We start from the raw sequence: 22,818 nt of genomic DNA on the forward strand, positions 1-22,818 counted from the left end.
TGCATCTCTCTCCACTGCTGCGACCCAGCCTGTGCAAGGCTCTTCCCAGCTCTGCCCTGCCCTAGAACTCAACGTACCTGAAGGGCTGGTGCTCGTCTAACTAAACCTATGTGCTTTCTGCACCTCAAAAGGAAGCCACAGACTTTTCTTGTGCCACTGCAGTTCCTCAGGGTATATTCCTAGATGTCCATCGGGACAGCAGCTGTGACACAGCTCTTACCGAGCTTTGCTCCGGGAGGGCGGTGGCTTTGGGGTGCCCCGAGGGACCGGCCGATGTCCCATCTCCCCCTCGCTAATCTCGTCTTGTAGAGCGGGGACTCGCAGGACCGGTGGCCGTGGGCTTGCACGCAGTCAGCCCGTGAAGCACCGTCACTTGTTAGGAGGGAGGCGTCGTGGGCTGCAGCGTCTCTCCTCTGTCACCCGTGGGATTGTCACACCGGCCCATTTGCCCTCCAGAACCACCCCGGAGCCGCCGGCCCCAGGTCCCTGCAGGCAGCGCTCATCCTGCCCTTCCTCGGCACATCTGGCCCGCAGCTCCCGCACACTCGCTACACAGGCTAATGGTGCTTCATCATTAGCGTTAAAAAGCCCAGGGTCTCGAGGAGGCCTCGGCACTGCCCTCCTTCCTAAGGCAGCTTTAGCTCTGGTACAGTAACATGCTGCGTCTCTCTGGTCACAGCCGCACAGGTGATTTGGGCTGCTGTAAGCAGCCCTTCTGGGCTAAGCAGACAAAAAGAAAAAAAAATGAAACATTACTGGAGAGAAATAACAAAAGAATGAAAGATTAGCCAGACTGCAGTGGGTTTCGGTAGCACCGGTGTGTCCCTGTACCTGATGGACACGGGCGTCCGCGTGAGCACGCCACCTCCCAGCAGCGTGTCCTCCGTGGCCAGTGCGAGGGGCCGTGCCGGAGGGACCCGGCTCAGCCTGGCCCTCAGCCTGCCCCAAATAAAGCTGCAGGGTGGGAGATGGCGGAGGGAAGCCCCCTCGCCCTCAGCACTCCCGAAGGCCACGTGTTTCCCTCTGCCCCCCAAAGCTCTGCCGGCAAAGGTGCCGGTGGAAAGGAGAGGTCAGTAGCTATTGGGAGCCGGGGACTGGAGTCTGCCTGCATGGCTTTGGACTAAACTTGAACTTTTAAGCATCTCGGGTAAGGTAGGGTGAGTCCAGGGTAAAGAACTGGAGCCCTGGCTTTGAAAAGGGTAAATCTGAGCAATTCACATCAAAGCAGGAGCGGTCATAAGGAGGACATATGGAACTGTCTTTTTCTGCTTACTTCTTAAATTATTGGAAACTGCACACCGAAGGCCCTGATCTGGCTACGGGACCTCCACATCAGGGGCTAGCTTCCAGGTAACCTGGGATTTCTGTGATTTGCAACCTCGAGACCATTAATATTACGTGACAGCAATAACCAGGGGAAGGAAAACCCGAGTGTTTGTTCTTAGATGTGTCCCAGCAGTTGCAGATTTAAGCGAGGAGAAAGATCACAAGGCTCAGATGTAATATCCTACAGTAACACAGCCTTAAACCAGCAATTTCCTCTGCGGAGCCCACGTCGGATCAAGGCTTGATAAAGCACACCATTTGAGCATTGATTAGAGGATTTGGAAAGGGGCAGTAGCCATTTGTTATGGTATGGAATAGTAAAAATTAAATTGCTTGTTACAAAGGCATATTTCAAACAGGGAACAGATACAGCTCTAATGAGTGCCATTTGCCTTCATCTCTTTTATTACAGGTCCGACAGTCGTGGCTCCACGAGCTCTGGCTTGCTGGCTTTGGGGAATGCTGCGTTTCTAGGCTAAACCAGCCAATACAAACATGTGTGTTTCATCTCAGAATAAAAAAAAAAAAAAGATTGAAAAATAGAAGACCATGTAATTTTTGAAAGAAGTGATCTATTTGTGATTTTACATAACATACTTTCAGATATGAAGGCCAGTTTCTCTGGATCAATTGGGTGAAGACATCTGCTTTACTTCAAAAAGATCTGACGAGGTAAGACTTGACAGTTCTTTGCTATCTCCTTTGTATATCTAAATTACACTTATTGATATACAATGTTGACGTTTTTGTAATACTTCTAAATCTCATATCCTTCTGTTTCAAATTCACAGTCTTCTACCACTTAAGCTATTATTATTTTTACCAGTCCCAAGGGTGTGCTAGAGTCTCTTTGGTACAAATTAGAAAGGCCTTTATGAAAAACTTACAGTTTTTATAAAAGAGGTTCTCTCTTTGGCTTCCTAGCTCCACCATCCCCAATGCCAACGTAGTGACAGTTCCTAGCGTAGGCTCACCCAGAACGGGTCTCCACGGCATCTGGTGTTTCAGCACTGATGCTAGACTTGTTCACAGCTAGGCTCGGAGGATCTGAAGTGGTGTTAGAAACAGTGGCAATTTTCCCCAAGAGGGGGAAAAAAAAAAAAAAGCCAAATGCTGACAAGCTTGTGAACACAAACACGTCAAGGGATCTTCTGGCAGCAAGGCTTTCCTCTGAGCTGGTCGCAGACTTACCTGTGGCTGGGCTTAGCACCAAGCAATGGGAGAAACGTTTTTGGGGAAGACAGAGTACTATCGGGTTTTGCAAGGAACAAATGCTGGGGTAGCAATGACCGAACGATCCCTGCGTAGAGAAGGTGTGGGTCAACCCCAATTAGTTTTGGCGCGAAGATTAAGTCAGAGGAAAGAAGGCTGAGTGATAGAGAGGAGGGTGGTGGGAAGAGACTGAGAAAGACTGGAGAAGGAGCGTGAGAACTTCCTAAAGCAAGCCTTGGAAAAGGTGGCAGATCAAATGCGAAGGGTAGGTAGGAAGCCTGAGAGAGAGACGGAGGCTATAATCCTAATTATCACATACATGGGACTCATTTCCTACTCAAAGCTGGTAGGGAAAAGGAAAGCGGGGTGTAAGTGAGGTGATGTGCCACCAATAACACAAAGATAACCTCTCCCACCTTCTGCAGCCCATCCAGGCAACTCCTGCTCTGCTATGGCAAGGGGGTTGCTAATGAAAAATAGATCGTAAGCTCTTACTTAATGCAAATTTTAGACAAAAAGAAGAGAACAAAGGAGTCCTCCAGGCAAAAAATGTGGGAAATTACAATCATTAATAATTTCTTCAACTCCTAACTACAAGATTTTTGGCATTTCCAAAGGGTGGCAACAAAGCTGGGGAAGGGTCTGGAGCACAAGGGTGGGGAGGAGCGGCTGGGGGAGCTGGGGGTGCTCAGCCTGGAGAAGAGGAGGCTGAGGGGAGCCCTCATCGCTCTCTGCGACTCCCTGAAAGGAGGCTGGAGCCGGGGGGGGTCGGTCTCTTCTCCCCAGTAACAAGCGATGGGACGAGAGGGAACGGCCTCAAGCTGTGCCAGGGCAGGGTTGGGTTGGATATTAGGGAAAACCTTTCCCCGAAAGGGCTGTCAGGCCCTGGCCCAGGCTGCCCAGGGCAGGGGCTGAGTCCTCATCCCTGGAGGTATTTAAAAGCCAGGTAGATGTGGTGCTTAGGGACATGGTTTAGTGGTGGGCTTGGCAGTGCTGGGTTAACAGTTGGACCTGATGATCTTAAAGGTCTTTTCCAACCTAAACGATCCCATGATTCTATGATTTTCATCAGTTTTCTGAGGCAGCATCACACTAGCTTTCCAGTCACAAAATCCACAAACCCAGAAAAAAAAAACCCGACCCTGTTTGACCACATAAACATAAGTGAAGAACTCCTCACCTCGCTCCGACCTGAATGTACCCAGAACACAGACTTTGAAAGGCCTAGAAACATCCTTGAGCTTCCTGGTAGGTGGAAAACAGCCTGAAATCACATTCTTACTGCGAAGAGTAGGAAGGACAATAAAACACACTTTGTCTTCAGGATTCATAGTCTCACGTGTTCAAATGTTGGTGTGAAAAATGAGGCCCTCATGCACATTTTTAGACCCACACTAATAAGTTGCCTGGGTTTCATGAGTCCCGAGTGCTCCTGTGCCCAGGTGAGACAGAAGCTCCAGAAGGTCTGAAATTGTTCAGAAATATAGTTACACGGTCAGCACGATTTCTGGATGCACATGCTTGAAAATGCTGCTTTTTTCTTTTTCAATAAACCAGAATGCAGAACCTTGTGCGCCATCTATTAAGCTATATAAATAAATATAGAAACAAAGGGAACTCCTAGTTCACTTCCAGAAGAGATACTGTTAGAAATCCAGACCCCACCCATGATTTCGGTGTCTGGAGAGTCCCATCTTGCACCTCAAAGCATTTCCAAGCCTGGAGTTTGATTTGGGTCTGCAGCACTTTGTATTGTTTTCTCAGGGGTGCAGCATTTTGCATGCTCTTTCCAGCAGAAATATTTTCACACTGCCCATTTCAGTTTTTATGGAGTCACAAGGCAAATTTACAGCTGAGAAATTTCTCTCTCATTCCATGCCGCCTTCCAGCTTTAACATCTGCGGGCCTATAGGCATGAAAATTTATATCCTCTTAATTCGCATCAACTTTAAATGGCTGCTAATGAAATCCCTGGGAACTGGCATGTTCCTGGGTAGATTTTTGGCTGCTGCATCAGTTCTGGCACCATGTGGCCACTGAGACCCTTCCCTGCGCTTTGCCCAGTACTCGTTGCAAGCTCAGGAACAGCATCGCTAACCCCAGGCTGAGCAGGTCTGTGTCTTCTTACCTCCTTCTCCAGCTCCATAAGTCTTGGCTTCTTTTTATAAGCCTCTAAGCCCCAACAGGACCCACCCTCTTTCAGGGCATCCCGGAGACGGGGCACGCTCATGATACCTCTTTCCCTGGAAAGGCAGCGACTGAGGAGAGAGATAAGTGGGGTCTGTTAAACCAGGGGAGTCCTGGAGAACATGGGTGAGGGATGATATCTCAGATGACAAGACACAGGGGCATCAAAAGGAGCTGCCAAGAGCAAATACCTTCTCAAGCATGCAACGTGGCACTCCAGTAGTCATGGGTCCAAGAAGTCATGGGTCCAGTAGCTGGGTCCAAGAATGCAGCTACACAAATTCAGCAGTTAAACATCAAACCAGAGCTGTTTGGCTCAGAAATCCCATGAATTGCACGTTGCTGTATGGTTGTTTCAGGAGCATGCCTGCCCTGCTCTTCCACAGCTTCCCTGAGCATCGTCCCCAGCCGCACGCCCCGCACAGCCACGCTATGGTGTTGTTCCCTACAAGCTCAGCAAGCGGCTTGAGCTCCATCTCCCCCCCTTCAGCTGTGTTCTCCCTCCCAGACCAGGCACTCAAGCTTCAAATCTCCAGCAGCAAGTCCATTTTGAGAGGCTTTGTAGCCCCTCACCACTACCTACCCAGCGCTGAGCACAGCAGATGTCGGCCAGTGCTTTCTCGTCGCTGCAGCAGGAGATCGGGTGTGACTTACTGGGAACCATCCTGCCAGCAGTGCTTGCAAAAGAAAAAGTGATCCCAAACACGTTGTCTGAGAAATCCCATGCTTTCTGTGCCCCAAGGCTGTTTACCAGCTCAAGCCCTTTGCAGGACTCTTACATGTAGTTTCTAGAGCCCAGCTGAAGCCCAGAGCTGCTCAGACTGGGGCAGTTCAGGGCACACCCAGGAGGAACCACTCTTGAAAGTACGTTAAAAGCAAGTGGAGGGGCCTACAGACATTAGGAAATACCCGAGTGGGATTTAAGTGCCTTCAGCAGGGTATGTGTTAACCCGAGACACCTGTGTGCTCCTCTGGAGATGATAGCCTCTATGCTTTTGTGTCTGTGGGGCTAGCCATGATCCCCTCTATGCAAACAATAAGGGACCCCCCCCCGGTTCTCTTTGCTGGCCATCTTGCTTCTGCAGTAGAAGTTCATGTTCACGCTTTGTCTTGGAAACCATCTTGACTTTGCCTTGTTTTTACACTTCGGCAGCACCAGAACACGATGCTCTCTGAAAATTAAAAGCATAGGCTGGAACAGAGCAGGGCACAAGGATTTTAGAACAAAGGACCCCGCCGTCCCTGCTTGGCAATGGCAATGCTGCTGTACGGCATCTGCACTGTCCCCTCACCTCCCTGCCGAAGCTGGGAAGCCTACCTGAGAAATTCAGTGGGAATTCACACAGTTATGGCTGCTGGAGACCTTGCAAGAGGCTGTAGATGACAAGAAACAAGAGAACAGCATGGTTTCAGTTAAAAACAGGCTGGGTAGTGTTGATCCCTAGTTGCCCAAACTGGGGGTAGCACCATGACCCTCCCAGCTGCCTGTCCCGGCATCCCAGACCTCCTGCCTCTGGGGTTTGTAGACAGAGAGACAACCAGGCGGTTGTGTCAGCGAAATGGCTCCCTCTGGAAGGAGGCAAGATGCCATCTTCTACCCAGCGAGCGGGGACCCCGAGCAAAGCCTTGTGGAAATGAAAATCAGGCACCAATCCCTTTGCTACCATTAACGTCCAGGGAAGAAACGCAGGCATACCTGTGTCCACGTGTAAAACTGTGTGCAGGCTGCCGGCAGGGACGGGCGGCCCTGCAACGCTTCGGATTTTGCAGCTGAAGGGTTGAATGCAGATATTGGGTCTGCATGGGGCAAACAAGAGAGAAGAGCCGGAGGTGTCCCCGCAGGCGAAGGGAGAGGAAAGGGGACGGTGCAGCAGCAGGAGCCCGGCGCTTGGCCCCGCCGGGCGCCAGCAGCTCTTTGAGCAGCTCCAGTAAATAGATGTATTTTTTTTTCTTTCTGAGCCGTAAAGGAAACCTGTCTCTTGTAGGCTATTTGGTGTGGGCAGAGAGGAACGAGAACCTTGTGAGAGGCCAGAAAACGATGTCTTCGGTTCTGGCCGTGCTGCATCCCGCTAATGATTTGCTCCCTCGGCACCTGGCGCAGTTACACACCAGACACCCCACTCCCCGGCCGTGCTCCCCATGTCGTCCCTCCGGCACCCACCACTTCTCCACCCCGGTTTTACGGCGGAGCCGGTGCCTCCCCCTCGCATTTGCCTTCTGCACCAATATGCTTTTTTAAAAAATTATTTCTATCTCCATCCAATTTCATTCCTTTTTTTTGCTCTCTTTTCCTCGCCTTCTTTCCAAACCGAGAATTTTCAGCTCCGGGTAGGAATGGCCAAAGTGTAAATTCAGAGTTTTATTACATGGCCTTTTGCAGCCTGGCATGCAGCATTCAATTTGGAGCGGAGTGTCCTAGCTCTGTTGCATGCCGAGATCTGTTGTCCAGATGAATTAATTCCAGATTATATGTGGGTGTGGACTTCAGCTGGGCAAAATTTGGATACCCTGGTTTAGTCATTATTCTCTGATGAATCTCTTGGTGACAGTCTTTGCCCCTATTGTTCTGAGGTGAGCCCCATGGCAAAAAATGTGAAGGCAAGAAACAAAAGAATATAAAGAAAGGTTACGAAATCAAATTCAGTAAGGCAGGGTTATTGTCCCTCCATTCTGCCTCTTCTGTCCTCCATTTGAGATTGGATTTTGCAGGAAAAAAACACCCGTAGGACAGGCAGATGGAGTTTGCAGGGCAGGTTGTGGTGGGGAGCAGGGGCCGGCAGCTGTCCCACCGCGCCTCGCTGGCCGGCGAGCAGCATGCTGGGACCTGGACGGCCCAGATTAAACCGCAGAGAAAGGGAGGAGGAAGTTATCATCAATTCTTAACATTTTATTTCTTTACTGGGTTAAACAAGGAGCGGAGAAAACCTCTGCCCCAAAATACAACAGAACTGAAAGCATTACAGGTACAGAGACTATTGAACACAGAGAGTAGTAGGATAATATTTTTAATACAACTGAATTATAGCATGGGTTTGTGTTTTTGTTGGGTTTTTTTGTTTGTTTTCTGTCAAACCATTTTGGAAAATAAATGTAATAGGAACTAGTGCAAAAAAGTTCTAAACATGAAGCACAGTGTATAAAATGGCATAAGAAAACTGTCCCCTCAAGGACACAGTCACTTTCTTATGACAGAGGGGAGAAAGAGAAACAGAAGGGGGGTGGGAACAGAGAGGGAGGGCCCGGGAGGCAGAAGAGGAAAGCTGGAAAGAAAGAGAAACCGGGCAGGGGGATTAGAAAGAATATTTTGACTTCAGCAGTATGGTTTTTTTGTTTTCACCTCGCCACCGTGTACTGTAAAAGGACCTTTTTTTTGTAGGTCTGAGCTCTGTAACCACCGATATTTCACAAGCACTTGAGAAGGGTTCGGTCACAAGCAGCCTGGTCACACACACGCACAGGCAAAGCCATCCCGGCGGGGCTCCTCCACGCCCTGCTGAGGTCCCCCTGCGCCCCTTGCGCCTGCTGGCGTGCCAGGACCCCCCAGCCCGGCCCTCGCCGGCAGCAGAGGGGCAGAGAGACCTCGCCTCGGCTGCCAGAACCAGCATCACCCAGAACAGCATCGCCCACAACCAGCATCGCCCAGAATAGCATTGCCCAGAACCAGCATTGCCCAGAACCAGCATTGCCCAGAACAGCATCGCCTAGAACCAGCATCCCCCAGAACAGCATTGCCTAGAACCAGCATCACCCAGAACAGCACCTCCCAGAACAGCATCTCCCAGAACAGCATCGCCCAGAACCAGCATCGCCCAGAACCAGCATCACCCAGAACCAGCATCTCCCATGCTCCGAATGGAGACGGGCAAGAGGGCAAGGACGCTTGCTTTGGGGCTCTCTTCAGTTCTCTCCCTTAAGACGGTTCCCGTTGAACGGCAGCATTTGCTTTTCTCGCTTTGCAGCATCCCTGCTGGACCAGTGCATTTAATTTCTTCCAAATTTGAACTCCCACGAAGGCGGGGGAGCATCTCTGGTTTTGAAGGCATCCCGCAACTGTGGTGTCTGAATGTATCGGAGGCTGGAAGAAGCTGGGTTCATTTTGCTTTGGAAAAGAAAATAGAGCTTGGTTGGAGGGATGGCTGGGGACACCCACCACCGGCTGAGGACCCAGAGAAGAAGCCACGCTCCCTCCCAGGCAGCAATGCCTCGGCAGAGAATTCCCAAAAGGAAGGTGCCCAGGCGGTTCCCAAGGTGCGTTATCCTGGACTGGAACCGTCCTGGTAAGAAAGGCGGCTCTCCAACGTGCTTTCACCACGGAGCCGCTCAGCCTATTGCCCCCAAGAAATTGGCTGGATGCTATTTTAAGTAGAGCTGGTTGGAATTCCTTACAAATTGCTATTCTCTCCGAATCCACTGCCACCAGTTCCAACTGTGCAAGCAGAAAAAGTGTGATTGATTTTTTTTCGTTTTATTTTTTGAAAATGAAAGGTTTTGTGGGAAAGGGCTGTTCTTGATACATGTCTCAATTTGAAAAAAATCAGTCATAATTATCATATGGCTTGTTTTGACAAGTTTCAAAATAAAAAAAAATAACTGTCTGGCTTGAAACGACTTTTTGTTTTGCAACTCAAGCACGTACAGCTCCCAAATACGTTTAAAAATGGTAAAACCAACCCCAAATTTCATAAGCCAAACCTAATTTTTTTTTTTTTTTAAGTTTCAGTTTATAACAAGCGAAGTTGTCGACTTCCTGGGCTGAAAAAGGATCATCGTAAAATGCTGACGAGGCTGGAAACCGCTCCTGACCTTGTTTCGAACAGAAGTATTGGATACGCAGGCGATGAAGGGAAGCGGGAGGAACGGTGTTCAGGAATGCAGCCCACCCCCTGCCCGTGAACACCCCGTCCTGCGAGCAGGGGCTGAGAGCTTTGATAAAATCCCAATAACTTTTAAAAGGAATTACTTTTTTTTTTTTTATGATCCTTATTTGAAAATTATTTATCCTTTGCAGATGGCCACAGCATTTGCTTTGCTCCCTTCGTCCCAGAAGGGCGGAACGGTGGGTCCCTTTGGGAACTGCCCTGGCGATGGCGGTGACCTCCCTTGCGGGGTCTGGGCGCAGCTCTGCAGAGCTGGGGTGGAGCTCAACCCCCTCCTTCCCCTTCGCTCCGTGCTCCCCACCCGGAGGGACCAGCATCCCCCAGATACGGCCCAGGAGGTGGCGGCTGCGCATCCCGCACAGGCCACGCTGCAGGCGGCAACGGGTGGGACCCCCCAAGGACCAGCCCACGGGTGGCGGAGCGAGCCCCCTTTTTCAGAGCCCCGCTTTTGGGAGGATGCTCTTCTCCGCTCAGCTCGTGGGGAGAACAGTTGGTGCTGGCTTCGTTGTTTGAGATGGAGCCTGGGGGCTAGGGCTGCCAGGAGGGTGCAAAACACCCGGATTTTCAGCAGGCAGGTCCTGCCTCGGCTGGCCCTCGGATGAGCAGAGCAGGCTTTCCCGACCTCCCCCCCCCCCGCAGCGATGCCCAGGACTGGAAGCAGTCGCCCAAAGAGAAGACCCAAAAAGAGCTGCTGAAAAGCTTCGCTCCTGAAATAAAACTAAATGATGCTTGGACCTGTGCAGCCCTCCCTGAACTGCCGTGATCCAGGAGCCCTGAACAGGCTCCTCCCGGGGGAGAAGGGGCGATCACAGGGTTTCCTAACGTAGGTGCCTCTGTCACCCCGCTGGGCTGCTGGCTTTGATGGGCTAAAGGAGATTGTCGGTAACGTCCTGCCTAAACATCAGCCGCTGCCCTTCCTAGCCTTTCAGGTATAACTTAAGAGAGATTTATACCCCCGCAGATGGCAAGACGCAGGGCAGCTCAAAAAGTCTATAAACAAAATTGTCTGCCACATCGCATAGACTTTAATAGGGATTTTCGCAGAATCCGAGTGTTTCTGTCCTGATTTTGTCTCTACCAAATTCTATAGGCGTTCCTTTCCAGGGTGGTAGCGAGGTATCATATTCTGATTTATCACAAGCCGCTGCATGACTTTCTGAGGGCAGAGCCTTCGACCCCGCAGCTGAGCCCCTCGCTGTGGGACGGGGGGACCCTGCCTCACCGGCGGCGTGAGCGGCCCCGCTCCCTGCTGTAAATCACCCACCTCCCCTGCAACGGCGGCACGGGGAGACCTCACCGGCCAGAAGGGACGGACAGAGCTCGGCCACGGCAAGCTCCATCGCATCGCCGAGGAGGATCCTGCCCCGGGAGCAGCAGATATCAGGGATTTTCTTTTTTCTTTTTTTAAACGCGGGCAGAGGAACCGTCTCTCCCAGCATCGCCTGCAGTCCTGAGTGGCAGTGAATGAACTGCCCTGACATCTCCTATTGAAGCAAAGCAAAATGTGTTGAACAAAAACCATTTCAAGATGTTTTCTGAGTGTTGCCAAGTTACTCAACATGTTCTGCTTTAGTTGTCAGATGCTTTCAAAGCGATTTCCCTAACTCAGAGCACGAATGGTGAGGGCTCTCCCTGGGAATCTTTTGCCTGGGGCTACCATGGATCTGTATTTTCATAAGAAAAAGGCTCAACTAATGATTAATCTTCACCAGAGGAAGCAGGGCCTTTCTTTGGGATTTTTCTTCAGTTATTTTTAATTAATTTGTACAACTGGCAGTTACATTAAAGTGCAAAACCCAGGACTAACGCTCCAGCCGGGCAGGATCCGGCTACCTTTCCTCCTGCAGCCCCATCTGCTCTGCCCGCTCCCTGCCCGCTCCTGCCTGCGGACCCTGCGGGACGGCATCATCCCCGGCTCCCCGGGGCAGAGAAAGCCTCCTGCCAGGGAGGGCAGGGAGGAATTGCTGCTTTCCAACGGGCATTTTTCTCCAAGCAGAGAGAATTGTATCCACTGAAGGAAAGGCTGGGTTTTACATATTAATCCCAACGCGTGGCGCCTTCTTTGGGGAGAAGAAATGAGATCGTTGAATGAAAAGGAGAAAGCACCTTGGTGCTAAATTCACGGTAGGATAAATCCTGGTGTTTTCCAAGGCAGCTGCAGGAGCGCGGCTCTGCCAAGGGCCCCTGCTCCCAGGGCTGCGCTGGGCACAGGGGGGCTCGGGCTGAGCGTACCTGCGTGCACGGGGCAAGAAACCCTTTCTCTCCTTATGGCAGGCACATTCACTCCATGTTTTAATAAAAATAAAGTCAGTGGCATTAACCGAGACAATGTTAATGTCTCCTTTCTGGATTTTTCTCTCGTATAGCAAAGGGAAAGCTAATATGGATGGAGGATTATTAAGGTTGTAATGTCAGACCAAAGAGAAGATTTTTATCCGACGGCCTTATAATGCTGGACTGCGACATACACCGCTTCCAGCTGCTCCGTCCTGTTCTGTGAACAGCCTAGTCTGGATTCATTTAACGAGATTGGCAAAGTGTTGAATACAGCATATGGTGCCCTAAAACCACAGAACTTATTGACAGCAGCCCAGACTCGCTAAATAAAAGAACTCCTTCCAAAAGCCTTGGTCTGTGAAGACTCAGCACTTTCCTTCCAGTCACACTAGGTAAAATCCCTGCCAGCTCGGCTCTGCACCCCGCGCGCTCCCCCTGCCCGCGGAGCCGGCATCCTCCCTGCCGACCCGGCACGTTAGCCTCACATGGACACCTCCTGGGAAGCCGCCGCTTGGAAACGTGCACACCTCCACCGCCTACAGCGTAACTGCCCTGCAGAGCCTCCTCGCTCCCCGGCTGACGAGGCCGATGCAACTACACCCCCTCAGTAATCACATTAAATACCCCATTTTTTAAATGGCTCAGCTTTCAGACCATCCACTGGGATGTAGCGTGGGCTCCCTGCCTCCTGAAATGAAGCTCATCAGCCGATGCGATGTGAGGTGAAGACGTTCATCACAGCTCCCAGCTTATTCCAGCAAAACCCTGCCAGCCTCCCCTACTCCCTGAAGATAACCCGGGCCATTTGACCTCACTCCCGCAGCTCGGTGGAGATCACCCATCGCAAAACCTCCGCACTCGGTGCCACCAGAACCCGCCTGAGCCTGGACTGACCCCAATGCCCCGCTCCGCCGCTCTGCTCGCCGGCAGAACAGCTTCAGAGGGGCAGGCACCCCTCCAGAATGGGGTTGGCATGGAGTTTGGGCAGGCGGCGCAGAGGAGCGCGCCCGTGCCGCCGTGCCGCCTGCGACTGCGCAGGCTTGGGCACTGCTCGGCCTCTCACCAGCAGACAATGAATAGGGCCGGTGACTCAGGGCCACTTGCTGACGCACCACACTGGGCTATTCTTCTCTCTCTAGATGAGTCGTTCAAAGACGGGATGCAGCCTATCTCTGAGAGAGGCGCCTGGAATTAGCTTAACTCTTGGTCGTACATGAAAAATCTAATTTCCTGAAGAAGGGACTGGATCCGGCTGTCTCGAGGCAGGCACAGGACTGTGCTCCCTCCCTCGGTCTGGCTGTATGCTTTTGCTAGTCACCAAAGCAGCTACACAACTCATTTCTTAGAGGCAGAGCAAATGGAGGCGTCGGATCCCTATTTGCTGAACTGTTGCACATCCAAGTTTTCAGACTGGTGTAAACTAGACTGAAAATACACGGATGCAGTGAGGAATAGTTAAATGAGAATGGTCCTACCTTTTCTGGGTAGCAACAGCAAGGAAATCTGCTGGGGAAACACTCTCTGCATCTTCCATGAGCACCACCTCTCCCAGCCCACCAGCCCCGGGATGGAAGGTTGACAGCCTTTGTATCTGCAGGACTTTGGTAACAGGCAACTGATAACTTGTAAACATCACCCCAAAGCTCTGAGATTCAAGTCAAAGCAGAAATCAAACATTCAGCTGCTTCTCAGAGCCTCTTTGGTCTGGAAATGGGCTGGAAATGTCAGGAAACCTGTCCTTCCCATGAGATGCCTGGTCCATCCTTCTTCCAGCCGGGTAGGAAGCAGCTTTGCTGATGGGGCTCTGCTTGGGTTTGCCTCACCTCAGCAGACCAGAAACCACAAAACTCTTACAGTTCTCAACTCTGTGACTTCTTAGACCCTCACAGGGATCAGGGATCGGTTCGAGATGCAGCAGGACGTTCCTCCTGCTCCATCCCTGCCTCCCAGCAGGGCTGCAGCAATCCACCCTGGGCTCTGCTGTAGGCTCCCCTTCAAGAGCCTAGAAACAGAGGGACCATCACACGTCCTCCGTAGGCAATGAGCATGTTCACATCCATATCGCGACCAGGACATTTTGCAGCTGACTCATGCTAAAACGCACCCTCCTCCTTCCCCTTGCCCACACCCAGAATGAACTTTCTTGTCTCTGGTGCCCGGCCCGGAGGCGCAGCGCCATCCCCCATCCACCACCTTGCAGCATTCATGCTGGGAGCAGTTCCTGGTGGATGGGTGGAGAGTTTGGGAGTTTCCTAGGACAGCGGGATCTGCTGTCTGTTTGGGGCTGAATTTCTGGATATGCTGAGCTCAGGTTCAAAAAAGAAACCAAGCGAGCCAAACGAGGCTGCACCAGCCAGCACCTTGCCTGGCCAAGTCCAGCTGTCCCCGCTGGGCTCCTAGAAATTTTCTGATCTGGGGGCATTCATGGATAGAAAGTATTCACAGAAACTCTCTTTCCCAGCTGGGCTTTATTAGCGCCTCTTCTTTGTGTGGGAGACTCTCCCTACAAGCCAGATTTCTCCAGCCCTTTTGCCCAGTCTTTCTGCCACCCAGTCGATGATTTGTAGCTGGGAAGCAGGGAAGGATGCCTCTCGACACCCTCCATCCAGTTGTTACCCTCGCTCAGCCTGCGCACTGCTGGAGTCACATCTCCCTCACTCCTCTCGCAGACCAGCCACCCCAGTCAGGAAAGAAAGCAAAAAAGGTTAAACCAACTCATCAGGACGTTTGGGAAAGTGGGACACGGGAATGCTGGGGATGTCCTTCCTGCTCCGTGCCTCCTCCCTCCCTCTCCACCTCCTTGCACAGAGGAGCAGGAGAGGCGAGGCTGGAGGAGCAGGCTGGGACGAACCCCGAGTAGTACCACAGTGTAGCATAATAGCGTCCCACTCCCGTCCCCCAAATCCCATCAGTGAGGGGGATGCCACGCTGAGGACGCTGCACCCCACGAGGATGGTTCTGCCTTCAGCCGCTGGGCTTTTGGACAGGAGGGGGGGCAAGGCTTTGCCGAGAGGCGCTGCCTCCCTGCCTGCCTGGCCCTTCGGGATTTACAGACCGAGGAGGAAAAGGAATGGTCTGTCAAACCCTTGGCACGCCGCTGGCAGGTAAGGTGTGGGTGCCCAAGGCACTCGCGGCAGGCGGCCGGGAGATGCGCGGCAGTCCCAAGGGGACACCTCTTCTGAAGGGACCCCCTCCCCTCCGCTCCCCCCACCCCCGTGCCGTACCTTCCTGCGCCGGCGCCTCGGCGAGGCCGGGCACGCCGCACTGCCTGGCTGCTACTGACCGAACCCTTCTCAAAGCCGAGTCCCGCAGCCCTGTGCGCATTAGAGACTCTTCATCACGGGGATGCCCCGCGGCGAGCAGCTCTTGGGGGTATGTGCAGGGGGGTGTGTGTGTGCATCACCCCCAATCCCGTGCCTCCCATTGGAGGAATAGCATGTGCCCCCCTTAGTGGAAAAAGATCTGGCATTCTTCTTGGAGGTCAGCTTTCCCCTCCGTGTCACTCGTCCCGTGCCACGCTCTCCTCCAGGGCGGGCAGGGCCTCCAGGCTGAGCCCTCCGCCGGCCGCCCCGCTGCCGCCGTGCACGCTCGAGAAGGACACCATGGTGTGGAGAAGCATCAGGACCAGCACGCACAGTCTGATCCTGCTGCTGCTGAGGCGAGACCCTGCGGAGACCGGCAGCAAGGATGGGGAGTGGGGCTGGTGGTACTGGTGGTGGTGGTGGTGGTGGTGGTAGAGGTGGTAGTGGTTCTGCCGCTGGTGATGCAGGTGGGGGTCGTGGCGGTGGAAATGGAGGGACTCTGACGCTGTGGATTTGGGGGATGTGTTGTCGTTGCTGTCTGGGGGGTGGTCGCAGGAGTCCCATTGCACCTCGCAGCACTTGGCCTCCTCGTCAGGCAGCTGGTTCTCCAGCAGCCCTGTGGGAAGGAAGTGGAGGAAGAGGAGGGCATCAGCGGGAGACCGCGGACAGGGCTGCAGAGGGACCGAGCCCCAGTGTCGGGCAGAGCCTGAGAACCAGGATGCCCAGAGACCCCCCGGGACCGGCCCCCAGTGGGGCTGCGAGCCTGCGCGGACCAGCGTGCAGGCAGAGACCACAGCCCTGGCATGTGTTCAGGACACCCCAAACGCTGCTTGTAGCAGTTAAATGTCCTGGCCCTGCTTTAATCCCGTCACCTTCAGCCCCTTACATGCCTGCTTTAGCTTTCAGTTAGAGGTAGGGCTTTCATTTCCCGCACTAGGCTGCGGGCTGTTGCCGTGCCTCCATTAACCACTCACACCTCACCCCCAGACGGCCATGTTTCGGCAGTCAGGCAGCGCTTCACATGTTTGCATGTTGTACCTCCTCCCCTTCCACCCCAAAAACCCTTCAAAATCTGGCATATGGCTTGCAAAGCGTGATGGGGCTCATCAGCACCCACCCCTGCCCTGTCCCCGCGTGCGCCCCGGGGTGTGCAGGAGCCCAGCCCCGCTCCCCGGACCTCCTTACCCGTACAGATGAAGCCAGGCAAACCTCCATAGATCAGCTCGTCATTGTCCGGTAACACAAACGGGCACCTGGTCTGCACCTCCAGGCAGTATTGCTTGCATGGGATCCGGTGTCGGCACTGTTGTTGGGTCACGTTGAAATACTCGGAGCACAGCCAGGCCTTGTAGACAGCCTAGGGGAAGGCACCGAGAGGGACACGTCACCCCCCAAACGTCGGGGCAGCCGAAGCATTGCAAAGACACGGGGTGAAAGGGGAAGGGAGACCACCTCGTAGCTCACACGAGACGTGTGTCAGTATATCGGGGTCGCTTACTGAACTCACCGATCAATTAAAATAAATCGCTAAAGTGTTGGGACTGTGGAACTCACCTAACAAACTAAACCCACCACAAAAATAAAGCTGATTAACCACATGGACTAACGTCCCCGACAGACAGGCACTGCGACAGACCGCGGTGACTCTGCCAAGACCGGTGTGCCCGAGAGCTTGGTCCATCACGCGAAAAATTCAAGCGCCGCTTATCGCCCGTCCCAGAGCATCCTCCTCCTCCCCAAGACACCCCGCCACTCCCCTGGGGCGGGGTAGGGATTTACGCCTCCTCTGGAGCTCTTTGGTCCCCATCAGCTCTGAACATGGGACAGCAAAACAGACTGGGGGTCCAAATTCATTGGGAATTTCCAAAGGTCTCTGCCTGCTGGAAAAGCTGCCGGCCAGAAGCAGGCAGGCACTGCACGCAGCTGCTGCAGCCGCAGGCTCATCCGTCTCTGCCACCGAATAACATCTTCCTCACCTCCCCCACCCATCTGCCTGTTCTGGGGGAGATTCCCAGTTCATGGAAACCTGGCCCTTGTCACTGCACTGTTTCTTTTGGCTCCAAGGGGCAGACCCTGGGGGGAAGACGTTCATTTTACAGGCATATTTTGACACTCCATGTACCAAACAGCATCACAGGTACCCCTGTGCTCTCCGCTTGGTTAGAGCTGCACCTGGCAACATTTCCAGAAGCAAAAGCAACCTGGGGGTTCACCTGCGACCACAGATGCAAGGCTGTGCCACAGCCCCTGCCTCTCCAGCCCTGGTCCCCTGTCCCCGGTCCCCCTCCCTCAGGTCTGCCACCATGGACAATGGAGCTTTCATCTGCAGCTGAGATGACCATGCTCAGCATCTGCAGCTGAGATGACCATCCTCAGCAGAAACCAGCTCTTGAAGAGAAAGAGGCGGTGGTTCCCTTCCACCCTCTGTGCGTTCGTGCCCATCGCAGCCAGCCGGGCACAGCCCAGATGGCTTCGGTTAGGACCCTATCTCCCGCATCTCCCTTTATCTCCCGAGCATCAGGCACGGGTGGAAATTGTTTGTCTTCCCTCGCTGTAAAAGGGAGGGAGATCTCTTGTTTCTCATGGTCAGCAGTCATTCCTCAGCCTGCAAGAACCCATGACGCCGCTGGGATGAGCAGCACCCTCCCTGGCGCTTCCAGCTCATCTATGAATGTATCTCGGCACTAGCGGCAGAGTGAAGGTCATGTTAATGACCACATCCAACTTCCTTTGAAACCAACTAGAAAGGACTCCCCGCGATTCAAAGGGGATGAATTTCCCTCCTCGGCGTGCTTGGAGAAAACCCTCTGCTCCTCCTTCCAGCTGCAGTTTTATTTTCTGGAGGCTTTAAAAACATCGCTTCTTTGTTTCCCCATGTTCCCATAGATTCTTATCATCGTTTGTTTGGACCATGGTACTGTCTCAGGATTAAAGCTGGTTGGGAAATTCTTGGCAAGTTATTTTAGTTTCTTTATTTTTTTCCTGGAAAATGCCAAATCATGAAAACCAGAATTTTCATGGAAGCATGTTAATTTTGGTGAAACTTTCATCACGAAAAGTTTAATCGGGACCAGAACACAATATAGGGAGCAAGCCTTTCAGAGCAGTCAATAGCCCTGTGGTCAGAGCTTTCAGCTGGGATGTGGGAAATTCAGTCCTGCTTTTTCTCCCTGGCCCATTAGATGTTAATTACTTAGACAAAGTGGAACGGCTCCAGAGAAGGGACTGAGCGTGGGGACACAAGCGGGAGGGAGAGCTTCGAGGTCTGGATCTGCATCTGCCTGAGGTGACATCCCTGGGGCCGAGGAGGAGGAGGAGGGAGACGGGCAGGGCGAGCACAGCCCCTGCTCCAGAGGTGCCACAACCCCAGCTCCAACCCATGTCTTCCCCACCGGCCTCCGCGCCCGCGGGGATGGCATCGGGAGCAAGGGGACGGTGGGACAGTGAGGGGGACACAGAAGGGCTCCTCGGCGGGGTGGCACGTGATGTTCCGCAAGCGCGATAAGCTTTTCTCCTTTGGGAAAGCATCTATCACTGCTCTCCGCGGGACCTCAACAGGACGTGAAGGAGGGTCAGACATCTCAGTGGGCAGCGACACCTTACGACAGATAGGACAGAGAACCAGAAGGTACGAAATGGGCTTCAAACCAGCCACCGACTGTCCAGGACTTAGCCAGATGCGACACATCCTTACTTTGGTCGGAGGACTCGGCAAGTCCCTGCCTCGACACAACGCTGTTATTTACACATGACTACAGACGCACGTGTAATTGGGAACAAAACGGAGAGGTCCCTGCCTCAAAGAGCTTGCAGCTGCAAAGACACGCTATGCGATAGCCCGAAACGTGGGGATGAATCCGGGAGGGACGTACGAGGATGGTGACTGAGGCACGCGGCCCCAGAAGAGCAGGCAGCTGCCCTGCAGGCAGCCATCCCGCAGGCAGTGGCCCCAGGCAAGGGCCCCCCCGCAGGCAGGGGCTCTGGCTCACCGGGCTGAAGGCAATGCCTTCCCCTTCTCCCTGTTAGAGGGCACAGGCGTCTCACCGCAGCCCACCGGGCCAGGCAGGCAGCGGGCAGGCAGCGGGCAGGCAGCGGGCAGGCAGACAGACTTGCCCCCAGAAAGCACTCCCGTGGAAATTGCTATGAAACACGTTTTCCAAAGAGTTTCTAGGTCTATTGGAGATTTAAGGCATTTGGGGTGGGGTGAATTTCCTTAATTTCAATCTTCTAAAAATTAGTTATTATTTTAATTATTAGTAATTACCTGAGTGAGTTATTTGGGCTGCCTTTATAGGCAACAGAGAGAGGGCATCCTGAGGACAACACATCCCTCTGAAGCACCAGGGTACCCCCAGCACCCCAGAGCGAGGGGGCTGGGGGTGCTGCTCTCCTTCCCTGTTGACTGCAGAGGATTTCTGAAAGCAAGTGTTGATCAGCTGCTTGAATTTTAAATGGCTGAAGTTGGGTGGGATGAATTCCCCCCCAAGTAACAAAGTTTTCAGGATTAAACACTGGATGCATTAACTACACCACAAACAGCCTGCAAAATTAAACAAGAATTAAGATAAACACCAGAAAAAGATACCTTGCCACTCACTTTTTGTGATCATTTGGGCTTTTTCTACGCAACGTCTGCCAGTCACATAGCACCAACAGTGTCCTGCCACTTAAGCCTCTCTCTTGCACACGCTCTTCAGTGCTCCATGGCAATGAACGATAAATAGCAAAGAGGTGAAGCACATCGTTTAGACACAGCTCACAGCGTTATATTCGCTCACAAAAATTCTGCTGCAAATGCTGAGTGACAGCACATGCAACAGCAGGCCCCAGCATCCATCCACAAACAGGTCATGGACGGGAAGGGGATCAAATCTGCAAGGCGATCCACAGCCAGCACCCTGCCCGGGGCCGGCAGCGGTGGGTGCTCCCCTCCCCGGGAGCTGCTCCACGCTTCCCTGGGTCCCAAACCCTTCAGCGCTGCCAAGGGGACACAGAAGTGCCGCACGTGGACCCTCACAAGAGAAAAGTGATGTCTGCAGGGTGACTGCTCGTTAAGGACAAGGTCACACATCCTCCCACCCAGCAGCCCCAGGGTACCTCCCCGAAGCCCAGCACAGCCTGCGCGGACCCGGACGGGTACCGCCGGCATGCCCGGCCCCGTCTGCCAGCCTGGAGGGGGCGGCTGGAAGGACCAGACGGGACCCATCAAGTCCATCCCTCCCGCTCACCTTGTTTTCCAGGCCCTCAGCTGGCTTAGCGTTAAACGTCTCCATCAGTGGGACTTTCTCACGTTTCCCGAGGAGGTTGTTTAACGCTGAAAGCACTTATCTCCCTGCCTACAAGTTTTCCTTCATACTTGACCTACATTTTTCCATCCAAAAGTTCATTCCCTTCAATCATTCCATAAACCATCCATCTCCCTCCTCTGTGTTTACACATTTCTAATATTTGCAGATGTATCATGCTCCCCGTTTAGTCATAACTTAGGCAAGCTCGACTGATTTACTCTCACGTTTCCTGCGAGTCTCCCTCCCAGCCCTTTAATCATCTCTGACTCTCCCCCGCGCTGCTTCCCAGGCCCCCGCCGCGTTCACAGCTCCCACCTGGGGACACGTGGAGCCCGGCGAGGAGGGGTGCTACACCGGGTCCCCTGCCAGGGGACCGTGGCTGTCACCTGCACTGTCCCAGCTCCAGCTTTGGGCCACAGCAACGCGTGGTTCGGCCCCACAGGCAGAAGGGGCAGCTGGCGCCAGAGACTCCCAAAAGCTTGGTAGGAAGGAGCTTGGGCTTACAGAATCACAGAATTGTTTAGGTTGGAAAAGACCTTCAAGATCATCAAGTCCATCCGTTAACCCAGCATTGCCAAGCCCACCACTAAACCACGTCCCTAAGCACCACATCTACCCATCTCATCCCATTCTCCTGCAGAAACACAGCTTGCACAAGCAGACTCTGCGTAGATCTGCACGTTTTTGCCCCCAAAACGTTTCTGTTGACTCCTATCGGGAAGTTTGGCAGAGGGCTGGGGTCTCAGACAACGACATTCCCGTGAATTTAATGGAAACACTGAGTGAAAGGCTGCAAAGAGCTGGTGATGCTTCAGCCACCAGAGAGGGCAGAGTTGGGGCTCTCACCTAGAAACTGCGACCAGGCGCTGGGATCTCCCGGCTGCTTTCCCTTTTCCCTTTCCTTTCCAGGCACCCACCTGCCCAGAGGGAAGCATCGGGGCCGTGCAGCTGCCCCGGTCCCAGCCAGCCCTCGCCTTGCCGAGCCGCGGGTCCTCCGGGAGTTGCAGCAGGCGTTCCCGCAGCTGTGCATGATGGAAACTGCCCACGTCTCTTCAAAAATAAAGACAGCGAAGACCCGCTGGTGCCACACGGCTGGCAGCTGCCCCGCTCCGCTGGGATGAGATTCGGGCAGATCTCTAGGAGACGCCGGCATCCTCCCGTCACGCATCTGCAAAGATCAGTGTCACAGGCAAGGAGCAAACTCCCCGGGATGCTCAGGCAGCAGACTTACAGCTTCGGCTTTTCAATATCTCTGAGCTTACCCCACACAACCTGCTTTCTCTTGCCATTATAAATTATATAAACACCACATATAAAGAATTTAGGACAAGCAGAAATTTATTCTCTGCTTAAATCAACGGGGAAAGCTCGCTGTTTTCCAGCCTGGCCCTTTACGGTTTCCTCAGGAAGTGAGTTTGGCCGCAATCAGCATTTCTTCCATTCTGTTTTTGCTTTTGGCTGATCTCCAGCCTGGCCAAGTAAATATAAGTGACCTGAACTCCAAGAAGCTCTATTTCGGTGCCCTCTGCCTGCATTTTTAGCTCAGAGGACTGGGTAGGTGACTCCAAGAAAGCACAAGGAGTTTTGCTGCCTAGGAAAGCGGCCAACTTCAGACACCCAATTTATATGTGAGGAGGAGGACAGGCTATCTATCTGCATCTGAATTTTGCAGGTGTGCCGAAATACCCCATCATAAAAGACATTAAAAAGAAACAAAATGAACTGGATTTCCAATAGCTCTCTAATTAAGCTACCTCTCTGCTCACGCTTCCACCGATATCTGAAAGCAGCAGTCAGAGGGATGGCCTTTTCGCAGGCGCTTCTGTGCCAGATTGAGTTCCTCGCTGCCTGCACTTCTGCTGCCTGCACTTCTCCCGCTGCCTTCTGCCAGTACCAGGATAGCACCCCCCATCAAACAGCTTTTCCAGAGTCCTTTGGCGTTCTTAGTATTTCTGCACAAAGGATGTACTCATTTTTTAAAGTAATTTGGCCGTTTCAATGCCAATTTAGTTGCTGCCAGTGGTTTGTAAACACTGGCATTGCCTGTTGAACCACCCCAGCTAAATTTCGGGAGAACCAAGGGGCAGGGATGGAGGAGCATCCTTGGGATGCAGCACCTTTGCAGAAGACGCAGTGCCTGGGATAATCTGGATGCCCACCGGGACCGCCAGCTGTAATTAACCCAACGAGCTGCTGTATTCCCATTAGAGCAGGAATACTTGGGAGGTTTCCCCCAGGAAAATTCTGCTAATGGCACAGGGAGCCTGGCCCAGCTGCAATGACCCCTCCTCTGTAATTAGAGGCAGGGGCAGCTTCTCTGCAAGGGGGATTTGCAGACTGGAGGGGCAT

General features: G+C 53.1%; 1 protein-coding gene and 1 long non-coding RNA gene across 3 annotated transcripts in view; both read right to left on the minus strand.

Annotated features, from left to right (window-relative positions):
- Window positions 1–476: 476 nt before the first annotated feature.
- Window positions 477–5,572, minus strand: LOC148056762 (uncharacterized). Of its 2 annotated transcripts, none has more exons than XR_015702810.1 (5): window positions 5,309–5,572; window positions 4,917–4,997; window positions 4,667–4,796; window positions 3,719–4,003; window positions 477–720 (listed from the first exon to the last, which is right to left on the minus strand). It is a non-coding gene; the product is annotated as an uncharacterized LOC148056762 (long non-coding RNA). The 2 variants fall into 2 exon arrangements; XR_015702809.1 differs by having other exon boundaries at window positions 3,719–4,444.
- A 2,019-nt stretch (window positions 5,573–7,591) lies between these two features.
- The window catches only part of NALF2 (NALCN channel auxiliary factor 2), a 32,755-nt gene continuing 17,528 nt past the window's right edge, over window positions 7,592–22,818 (minus strand). The window contains exons 2-4 of the mRNA XM_087749217.1: window positions 16,367–16,538; window positions 15,104–15,797; window positions 7,592–8,824 (exon numbers count right to left, since the gene is read on the minus strand). Of these exons, the coding sequence (XP_087605343.1) occupies window positions 15,379–15,797; window positions 16,367–16,538 (591 nt within the window). The 3' untranslated portion in view covers window positions 7,592–8,824; window positions 15,104–15,378. The remainder of the gene's footprint in view (window positions 8,825–15,103; window positions 15,798–16,366; window positions 16,539–22,818) is intronic.

This window comes from Nipponia nippon, unplaced genomic scaffold, assembly GCF_047370975.1.
Source record: "Nipponia nippon isolate SJK-2023a ecotype South Korea unplaced genomic scaffold, ASM4737097v1 scaffold_12, whole genome shotgun sequence".
NCBI classification, from domain to species: Eukaryota; Metazoa; Chordata; class Aves; order Pelecaniformes; family Threskiornithidae; genus Nipponia; species Nipponia nippon.